The sequence below is a fragment of the Strix uralensis genome, chromosome 18 (assembly GCF_047716275.1).
Source record: "Strix uralensis isolate ZFMK-TIS-50842 chromosome 18, bStrUra1, whole genome shotgun sequence".
Taxonomy (NCBI): domain Eukaryota; kingdom Metazoa; phylum Chordata; class Aves; order Strigiformes; family Strigidae; genus Strix; species Strix uralensis.
Window position 1 is genome coordinate 2,897,829 of NC_133989.1, and position 10,858 is coordinate 2,908,686.

The window sequence follows — 10,858 nt, forward strand, 5'->3', positions numbered from 1 at the left end:
CACGTGCCAGAGAAGGGCAAAGGCTCAGAGGAATCCTGTGGGTCTGTGGGATCTATGCAGATATCCATAACCTGGTCCTGCATTGCTTTGCTCTTCTAAAAATCCCTTTGAGACCAATAATTTTACAAACAAAAGAATGGATGCATAGGGTTCAAATAAATGTGAAGTCTGATTTCTTTGGCAATGTGTTGGGTCTAGGCCAGTTTACTCCAGGTAAGGACCAGATCCAAAGGCTTTATACCCAAGTATCACTTCTTTAAGACTTTTGTTAGGTTTCTCCAAGTAGCTTTGCTGTTTTAAAGAGCAGCTGGCATGAGTGTTAGCTGAAAAACAACAGCTTTGAACTGAATATTTGAAAGTATGTGAAGAATGTTGATTTCATAGGAGTGAGATAAGATGCACTGCTTATCTGACTTGTCCTCATGTTTTTCTGTTCCTTCCTGTGTGGCTGAACTCATTCTCCTGGCTTTATTGATCATTTGTTTAGAGCTTGGCAGTGCACTTAGCGAAGGTGCTACATTATAAGTAATATTTTAAAAACTATCCTGTAGCTCTTCTATTAGCTAAATAGCTTGAGTTCTGAGCTCCTTTCTGAATATCGCCAAGTGATAACTTGACAGAGTTCATTTTTATAGTAACGATCGTTTAGGAGAGGCAGCCACATGGAAGGAAGCATTATCTAGAAATGCAGAGCTGTTAATTTCAGGATACGTAATTTTTTTCCACTAATAAATTCCTTTTCCCTCCCAGTTTCCCAGCTTGGAGTTAAAATGCCAGCTTGAATAATTAACAATGACAAACCATCAATATTTCACACTCACAGTGGTAGATCCTTCCAGTGACCCAGACAAATCTGAGCTGCGTTTTAATTTTCTCTTCCATTTGTGGTTTCCTTTAAATGTTGCTTTGATATGCAGCATGAAGTAATTATAAGCGCTGAGGCACATTAATCAGGAAGCTCATGCTAACGTGATTTTCATGAGAAAACACAGCGGTAGGGATCTACTAATGCTGAATTGTGGGCAAGAATATTTTAGATGTGCTAATGCACTGTAATATATCGCAGCAATGAACCACAGTTAAGATTTTTTTTTTTTAAGTGACTTGTGTTTTGAGTGCTTCCATGATTGGGCACTCAGATGATAGGACTTCTGTTTGTTCAAAGTACTAGACAGTTACTGAAAATTGCAATTCTTTAAGATTTCCTAATTTAGACATTCCATAACTGAGGTAATACAGTTAGTATCTGTTTTTTAGAACTGCAGACTGCCTTGATTTTAAAATACTCAAACATTTTTAAAAGTGGCTGAGAAAAGGTCAAGTCTCACTGAAACTCCTGGGAATTATCCCCCCAATTAACTTAGACCCTCTACAGATTTCACCCATCAACTGACAGTTGTTCCAAAATCACAGTATCAGCATGAAGCTATCCATCAAGATGGAATTTGTGAGAATACCTTGTCCTTGGGTTTCTAAATATATTTTAAGAGGGTTTTTTTTTTTCACTTCCAATATATTTAGTAAATATTTTTTCTATTGTTTGTTCACTAAAAAATACCAAAACTCTTCAGCTAAAATTTAAAATAATAGTGCCACCTTCAGGAAAGAAATGTAAACAGGCACTTACATAGTTAATAAGACTCTCCAGTTATTTTTAAATGGCATTTGGACAGGATGGCTTTCACACTTGCAAACAAAATGCACTAACTTGGCACTGAAAAGTGGTCTAAGCTGGATCTATTTTGAAGGGTTTTGTAAGGCCTGCTAGGTCAGTCACAAATCACACATCATACCCCTACTGACCTGGCTACGTTGGCCAGCTCAGTAATATAGACTTGGCCTAATTTCAGGGGAACTAAGAGAGACTTGGAAAATTCTTCTGTGGTTACTAAGGGAATTGTCACTTAAAACTTTCCTTGTTTAGTTACATTGCCCTTATGTGAATACTGGAGAAGGGAAGTATTGTTCCTATTTGTATACAACTAAAAGAAAGTGAGTTGGCAGAGGGGACATGAAAAATATCAGAGCTGAAGATAATGAGGTATTTGCAGTTTTCCAAAGCTGCTGTTGTCTGTCTTGCAGGAAAGACAAGCGGGGCGAGAAAATTCCCACTTCACTATATAACCTTCATGGGGATTGCTGTGCTGCCAACTTCTCGGCTGGCATTGACTCACAAGCCATTCCCCAGCTTCCTTCCTTCAGCACATCGCTGAATGGCTGAGGCTTTGTCAGCTCAGTTCTCATGTGAAGTCACAGCATGGTGGCAACATCCAAGGGGGCTGAGGGACGCCCTTTTGTTTTTCTGGAGTCTTTGTTAGCTCTGCTTGAAGTCTTGTGTTAGCTGAATCTCCTCTTTGGCACACGTGCCCATCCCAGGAGATCCCAGAGAAGAGGTCTGTACGGGCAGAGATTTCCACCAGGCAATCCATACCTGAAAAATCATTTTTCTGTTTTCTCACTAATTTTTGTGTTATGCCATGACACGCACCAACTTTTTCTTTCATTTCCTTTCAACTTTCTGGCCATGTTTGTTTATTTATTTGAGTTTTGATTTTTTTTCAGTTGATTTCATTGGTGGATTTGATCCATTTCCTCTCTACCATGTCAATGAAAAACCCACCAACCTTTTGTTCAAGCAGACATACCTGTAAGTATCATCTCCTGGGCTAAGAGGCTATGCATGGCTCTTAGTCTGATGGCTCAAGGGTCCCACAGGTTTGGGTTTTTTCCTCCTTGCAGGTTGATTTCTCTAGCAGGTTTTTCAGGCATGAACGAGTGGACACCGGAAGGGGTGAAACTGCCCCTGCTCAGCCCCAGGTTCCCAGGGTGAAGCTGGTGTTGCGGTATTTGGCTTATAGCAGTGGGGCCAGCTATAGGATGTTATTGTAAACAAACTACTGGATGCCTTTTCCTTGAAGAAAGCAAAAAGAGGCTTTTCAGCAGTGAATGGTGCCCAAGCAGGTAAAGGTAGGAGCTGTGAGGAAGTCAGTCAGTGGATGCTGAGAGTAAGCCATAACAGAACATGACTCTCTCCAGGTTCAATTGTCAGGCAAAGCCTCAATGAAAGATCTTTACTGGGATAAAATTTACACAACATCTAGTTATTTAAGCTGTATTTTAGCTCTGTGGACAGTCATAACTGAACTCTGACCTATACATCCATGCAATTTTGATCGCTGGCCCTGTCTTTGTCATCCTCCAATAATCTTCTCATGGTAGCACCACAAAATTTGACTCTGTCTTGGGTACGGGGTCTGCCTGTATCATCTGGTACTTCTAGGGAACCTGTAGGGTACAAAGCTAACACACCAGTGAATTAAACTAAACTGAGCATTAGATGGTTTGTATGCAGGATGGCACAGGTTTGCTCTCAAGGTTTCTCTCTTTTTTTTTTTTCCCCTTATATTCTGTGGCCTACAAGAACAGAGGCTTCTACATGTGGGGCAGCCCAAGAGTTCATCCGAGAGCAGGGAGCAGAAAGGGGAGCTGGCCACAGCAACTCCTCTCATCCCACTAATAAAGATCCACTGTTGAATTCCAGCTTCTGCCCTCTGATAATCCCTTTCACTGCTGAAGGCACACGATTGCACTTTCACACTGTCCACTTAAAAGCTGGTTCTTAATGAGATTCTCAGACATGAAGGCCAGTATTATCTGTTTAAAGCAGCAATTAGATCTGAATTTTTGATACTCTCTAAATTGAGCTGCAAGAAGGCAGTTCAACGTGCAGAAATTTTTAAAAACAGCTGTGAAGGGAGGTTGTTTCTTGGGAATAATGTTACCACAGGGGCCTGCCAAGAAGGATGTGAGGATGGAGAAGAAAAGTGGGGTTGAAGAAAGAAAAACTGCACCCAAATATGTTTGTAGATGTGCCCCTCTAATGTAGTATGGACTTACCACCCACATTGTCACTGCAGCACACAGCACAAGACCAGGAGAACAAGTAATTTTTGCAAAGCAGTTAAATTCCCTGTAACTTTGGGGGTTCTACAGCACTATTAGAAGGGATACTACAGAGATTAAATATTGATTTCCCTCTCATTTTGTCACAGTGGGATGGAATTTTCCACAGTCTGCAGAAGCTGTGGAGCTTTAAGCAGCTCCCTGATTTACTAGCCTGATACAGCAGTGTGCTGAGGAAACATCACACTGTCACAGTATGGGGTTGGGGCTGTTTTTTTCTTAAAATGACAAATCCCATTTGTAAAAGAAGCTAGTACTTATAAATTACTGTGTGGGGAGATTGTAATATGAACAGAAGCTAGCAATGTAGAACTTCCTTACAAGGGGCTCCACAAGATGGTAAGCTACTAATGAAGTACACAGATAATTTTGCTGTTCTTCAGTCCCATTCTTCAGACCATCACTTATCTATTGATAGCTTCTGCCAGCCCAATATAATACTTATTTCTAGCTACTGGGAGGTGAAAACAGCTGCTGAGTAGTAGATACGGTGGCCCTCTATAAATTTCACAGCAGCCACCAAATAGCAATTTTTGTTTATTTATTTCAGACTAGCTCTTGCCTTTCTTCTATGTGTATGAATGGGAGTGAGGGGAGGAACGGATCCTTGAGTCTTGACTAATGATGCCATGGAGTTTTGCAGTCTGGGGCACTGAGTGCCAGATGCCCTTGTCCTGCTGTGAGAATCATTTCATGATGACTGAAGGCATTTTTTTTTTTTTTATACCCTGTTCAAGAAGATGCAAAACCACAAATACATCCAACTTCTTCCAAGTTGAAATTTATGGAACAGCTAGGGGTCAGGAACATGGGCTTTCTAGTTTTAAACTCCTTTTTGTTGAAGGAAATGCTGAACAAAATCAAATCTATTCTACAACTACTGACCTGGAGCTAACTGCAACCATGAGCCTTCATTTTCGGATGGCATCACCCCCCGTCAGTAGTCAGCTGCTCTCCTGATAATGCACTTGCCCTGTTGCCACAACTCTAACAGGCTCACTTTCCTTCATTCCCTAATGGAATTATCCTATTCACTCCAGTTTTAGCTATCCTTTCCTGATGAGATCATACTCTTTCCTCTCCTCCTCCTGTGTCCTTTCCCTTGTCCTGGCTTGCATTTTTCCCTAATCTCTCTTCTTTATCTCTCCAAATTTATGATTTTTCATAGATCTGAAGGCCCCACAAACCAGCAACATTGATCTAGACTGATGAGCATAGTCCAAGACCGGCCCCCCATAACCTCTCTATCAAGCAGCAGTCTATGAGTTAAATAACTTTTAAATATGCTGTCACAGTTCAGAGACATTAAAGGGAAACTGCTGTGTTCCTTGGCAGCCTACTTCAGTGGTTACTAGCTGCTAAATTCAGTATTCAAAGTGTATACGACATTTCTGCCCTTCAGCTTCCATGCAACTGCACTGAAAGGAGTTCTTAAATACCTCTGCCTCCTACTAGGAGGAGAAAACATCTCCCCAAACTATTATTGATAATAGGTACTTCCAGACCACAATCCAGTTACCTCTCAGCTTTATCATGGTAATCTGCTGACCTCCTTGACCTCAGTTGCAAGTCTCCAGTTAGTGGAAAACCTCACAAATTACCAAGTCAGGTGTTATTTTTCTTTTTTTTTTTTTTTTAAAAAAAAAAGCCAGCAACAACAATCAACCAACAGTTTTGTACTGTTGCTTGCAACACGATTTAAGTGTGCTTCATCTTAATTAGCACCTCTACCACTCACACAGCAACAATGATGTTCTATAAATACAGTTATTTCTATTTCAGGTTCCACAACTGCTTCTGTTCTACATTTCATTGACCCCAGGGGGGTTTGGTTGTGATAGTTCCTATTTCAGGTCACAAGCTTAAATAAGAGAGACTCAAATGATCATGAAAAAATTGTTCTAGAAGTTTTACTGTGTAATAGAATTACCCTTAGTCTTAACTGCTGCTTACCAATCAAGGCATTGCACTAATTACTTAATAATATATTAGGAATCTTGATAGAAGATATGTTAGTCTTCAGTGCATGAGTTTCTGGGTCAAAGTACTTAGCCAAAGGATAATAAATCACTTCTTGAAAACTGAAGTTTTTCTCCTGAGGCCAAAAGAGAACATTTCCAATGATTTTTCAGGAAGGAAAGGCTGAGGTCCTACCTCTCCCTCAGCTGAAGCTCAAATTCAGCTGTGCCTGCTTGCACCACACTCTTCTTTTCAGCTACACAGGACAGGGCATCAGCTCTGGGTTGCTTTTCTTCCTGTTCACTTGTAGTAACAGAACTCTCATAATTTGAGGCAAGGAAGCATTCTTGCACTGATAACTGTGAAAGGGTTAACCAAGACAGCTTTGAAGTTTCTGACTAAAGCTGTTATCTCCAAGTACCCACTCTACCTGCCAAGACTGGAGGAGGCCCAGATCATCACCATCATTTGTCAGCACTTCCTGCCTGCTGCATCCATTCAGTCTTTTGACATCATTCTCTGATTTTGTTTCAGAAAGCAGCACTATGCAATCTCCATTATAAAGCAGAGTCGTCTCAAAGCATGATTTTGTACATGACTTAGTGCTAAATCAAGAACCCACCGGCTGACAGGATGTAGTCTCCATTTATTTAAAAGGTAGAGAGATGAGCAATAGATCTTCCTGCCTTTTAAGACTGTATTTATAAGACCAAGCAGTGAACTGCACAGTTGTGAGGCTCCAGTCCATGACACTCACTGTGATCTGGCACCCCAAGTACTACATTACATTAATGGCTTAAGAGCTTTAACTTGATTTTAGTTGTGCAGCCACATTTCACTGACTTGGCTTTCCTCAGATCTACCAGTGGGAAGGGCCCTCTGATAACACGGGGTGTGACTTTTATCAGATGGAGACTTCAGTATTGACAGGGTAGCAACAGGAGGTATTGGTTAATTGAATGATCTAAGGCTCCAGCTGGCGATTGCTCACTTTACTATTCCCTGATCAATTCTTTTGTGGTGCAGTCTGACTGCTAGCCATAGGCAGGAAGCAGCTGTGAGCATGCAGCACTGAGGACTAGACCCCATGTAACAAGGTTCCAGGTTCAAAGTAGGTTCTTCAGATTAACTGACAGGTACAAGTACACAAATAATGTTCTTCAATTAAAAAAAATCAAAATCCACACTGAAACACTGGGGGAAGGAGAGGGGGGAACTCCTTTAGGATTGTTTTCCTCCCACCCCCTCCACACTTCGTCTGATCACCAGAATAGTTTACAAAGGAAACTTTTACTTAAACAGAAAAAAAAAAATCCCACTTTGTTTAGAGGAGAGAAAGAACACAAAACAAAATGCTTCTGCTTTTCTTTCTAGGTAGATCTTTTCCCAAACAAACACTTTGCTGAACATCAACATGAATTTACACACTGTTTTGATCAACCTGAAGCTGCCTGTTTAAGAGGTGATGTTTCAGCTGAAAACATTTACTCATCTTTACTGCTGGCTACAAAAGTAGATCCGCTTATACTGCTGCATCTACACAAAAAGCACATCACTGCAATTTCAAGAAGCTACTTTATTCTAGAGACGACCTCTAGCTTTTAAAATCCCTAACCTAATTTTATGCTGCTCCAAATGCTGAGGACACACAGATCTAATACTTTGGCTTATATCTATTCCTTAGCCTAACTGCAGTATATTCAGGTCTGGCATATGCATAGCATTCTTTCCAGACTTGACGACTGCTTAACCACATTACCTCTGAGCTCTCAGTCCTATTCCTCATCTATAGTCAATCCTATTTAAAAACTCAGGAGAAAAACAAACAATTTTGCTTTCATTATTTCCACACCATTTCTGTTATCTTAAGTAAACAACTTAGTACTTGCTTCACATTGATGCCCTGCCTTCACTTTTTTCCCCACTACAGGCCTGCGTAAATAAAGAGGAGCCAGAGGATGGATAAACCTTGCACTCCACCATCAAAGGTGCTGCAGGAAACAATCTCCTGTGGCCTGGATCTCTGGCAGAGGAAATGCAGGATGGTGAACTCCATTCCATTTTTTGTTCCTTGTCTTCTTTTCAAATGCAATGAATGTACATTGAAGAACGGCCACGCGGTTGGTTTTTAATTCTCCAAGTGCCCTGACGAACCATTCCGACTGTAGTCTGGTGGTACTGGCCAGTAAATGGCACAGCCCTGAAGACCCCAGGCAGAACAAGTTCACCAAGAGCCTCTCTCAAGTGATACAGTTGAAGTCGGAGCTGCTTCCTTGCACCATGGATCCATAAAGAAGGAAGCACTGCATAACACCCTGGGACATTTCACATGTTGTGTAGTTAGTTTCTTCCCCTTCTCCTTTCCCTTGTTCTGAAAAGAGCCTAAATCCCCTAACACAACTTCACCTCCTCCCTGCCTGGATAGAACTAGGTGGGACTATTTACTTTTGAGTTATTTAGGCTTTTTTTTTTTTTAAGTTATAGATAAGAGCTCTTCCCTTCTTCCCCCACCCATCCAGGACACCCTTCCTCATTCTCTATTCTGTAGACATGGTCAGCACCTTAGCAGTAGGCATTTGTCCTGGATTTTAGTGTTCTGTGACCTAACTCCTATAATGCTGAACAGCTAAAAACTAGTACAAGCACCAAATACTCAGCATGGAGCTTAGCCCCATTTCAACATGCCAAGCCATTCTCAGAGCAGCTGTAGCTTACTCTGGGTTTGCCCATCTACATTAAATTAACACTGGTGTAGCTGTAGGCACAGCTGGAGCCTGCTGCAGGACGCTGGGAAATGCCTGGTTCTTCATGGGTCATAGGTGGTTTTGTACCTGCCTTCTTCACTGAGCAGCCGCACTTATTCCAGGTACAAACCTGGCAACATCCTGATGGAAGGGGGTTTTTATGACAGGATGATTTTGAGGGGAGGGAATGGGCTGAAGGAAAGGGCAATATAAGTGTAATTAAGTTGCATTAATGAGCTGCAGCAATTAATTAAAAAACAAACAAAACACAATGTCAGTTTTGTCAGCTACGTCTCCCAGCGTGTTAAGTGTCAAGCAGAGAAAGAGCACTTGTCAGCCTTCCGTGGCTGGTACGCTCCAAGTGCTGTCGTAATTCTTTATTGTCTTGCCTAATCTGTTTGAGATTACTTGGCATTTTTGAGTAATGCTTCTCAGAAGAGTCAAGCTAGAAGCCATGCTAGGGAGGGGAAGTGTGAGGGAAGAATGAAAAGAAATAAAAACATTAAGTGCTAAGTCAAAGATGGAATGATGCACTTTTTTTGTCCCATTACAAAGGATCCAGGAAGCAAAATCCTCTTCTATAAACCCAAAAGTATAAGCACTGAGAGAACATTTGTTTCTGTGCAACTTCCATTCCAGATACCCACACTGCAACCAGATAACCTGAGTACAGCCAAGTAAAAATGTTGTCTTCTGTAGGTATTTTTCCTCTTTTAGCCAGTAGAAGCTACAGCTTCTGACTGAGCAGAACAGTTACTGGTTTGATACTAGTTCCATCATCTGAGGAAGAAATAGCTCAACCCTCTGCCTGATAAAACATAACTACCTCCCATATTAGTCAATACTGTGCCACTACCAAGTTAAAATATGTATCGTAGTGGAACACAAGCTACTACACCATTTTGACAGCATGCATAGTGTGCACACACATTCTCCACCTCTTCTTGAAGTCAGTTTATTTCTATTCTACTCACTCCTACTTGCCCACTTGATGTTCCCTGGAGGGCAGAAAAAGAAATGGAAGAATACATATCCTCTAGTCAACGACACTGTTCCATGAGAGATTGCATTTATTTGGGGCTTTTGAAATTAATCTTCCCTTTCTTCATCAGAAAACACTGACTTCACACTTTTTGGTTTAATATGATTTCTTTTCCTCAGCAAGAAATGTTGTCTATCAGATACCAGCATTCTTGATTGGCCTTGTTTGAGAGCAACCAAAATTCAGCACAGATGGTGGAGAAAGCACAGTTTCAGCTTTGAACAGCTGAAACATTTCACTAGTAGTTTCAGGAAGGAGTTTTTCTAGATGCTAAGACGAATTCAAAAGGAACTCTTTGAATTATTTTGAGGTCTGCACATTTTTAACACTATACCTCTCAAACTGACTAAGCCTTGATGTCATATTTACTAATAAAACTGATCAAAACCACTTGCCAAGTACTCTAAAGAGACTAAGCATCAAACTATGCACTTAACAGCATGCCTCTCGACTTTAATACACACTGGTAAAGTTCAATTAAATAAATACAAGTGTGATGACTGAGTAGCTTCTTACCTACCATTCTCTATTATGATGAACATAGGTAATTTATTTTACTTCTATTAAAAGATACTTAATGTTCAGGTAAGCCTATAACATTTAGTATCAATGACTGCCATAAATCATCAAAAATCAGTCTGAGAAGAAAGAAAATAAGACAAGCTACCACAGATCATATTCCACACTTAATTACCTCCTCTAGTTTTCATTAGCAGAGCCATTCATCCTTCATACTCTGACAACTCTTCCTCCTGGTCTGCTTGTGCCAGACCCACTCCGAGTACTGCAAGGTCCTGCAATGACCCTGTAAGTGAGGGCAGGGACTCCCGACCGGTTGCATCCCCAAAGTACTGTAAGAGTAAGGAGTCGCTGAAGGTTTTGCTCCGGCGGGATGCCTTATGGCCAGGCCAGGAGTGCCCTCTGTTGGGGACAGGCATTGCTTGAGATATTAGATTGCTAGTCAAAAAACAACGTGGGCCTGTTTCCGAAGTGACATCTTCTCATAGAAGTAACAACTCCACTCTTCCAGATGTGGAAAAGCCTCAATTTTCAAAGTGTTAAATAAAAGAACCCCCAGAAATAGCTGGTATATTTACAGCTTTGTAGTCCTGTTGATGCTCGGGCTAGGTTCCAGCCACACTGAGCTAAA

The 10,858-nt window shown here is 41.1% G+C and overlaps 1 protein-coding gene across 4 annotated transcripts in view; it reads left to right on the top strand.

Annotated features, from left to right (window-relative positions):
- NKAIN4 (sodium/potassium transporting ATPase interacting 4) overlaps window positions 1–10,213 on the top strand; it is a 54,118-nt gene extending 43,905 nt beyond the window's left edge. For 2 of the 4 annotated variants that reach the window (XM_074888673.1, XM_074888675.1), the window contains exons 6-7: window positions 2,563–2,647; window positions 7,853–10,213. In XM_074888673.1, the coding sequence (XP_074744774.1) occupies window positions 2,563–2,647; window positions 7,853–7,862 (95 nt within the window). In that variant the 3' untranslated portion in view covers window positions 7,863–10,213. Of the gene's footprint in view, window positions 1–2,562; window positions 2,648–7,296; window positions 7,385–7,852 lie in introns of all 4 variants that reach the window. The other 2 variants (XM_074888674.1, XM_074888676.1) reach the window with 2 other exon arrangements.
- Window positions 10,214–10,858: the final 645 nt, after the last annotated feature.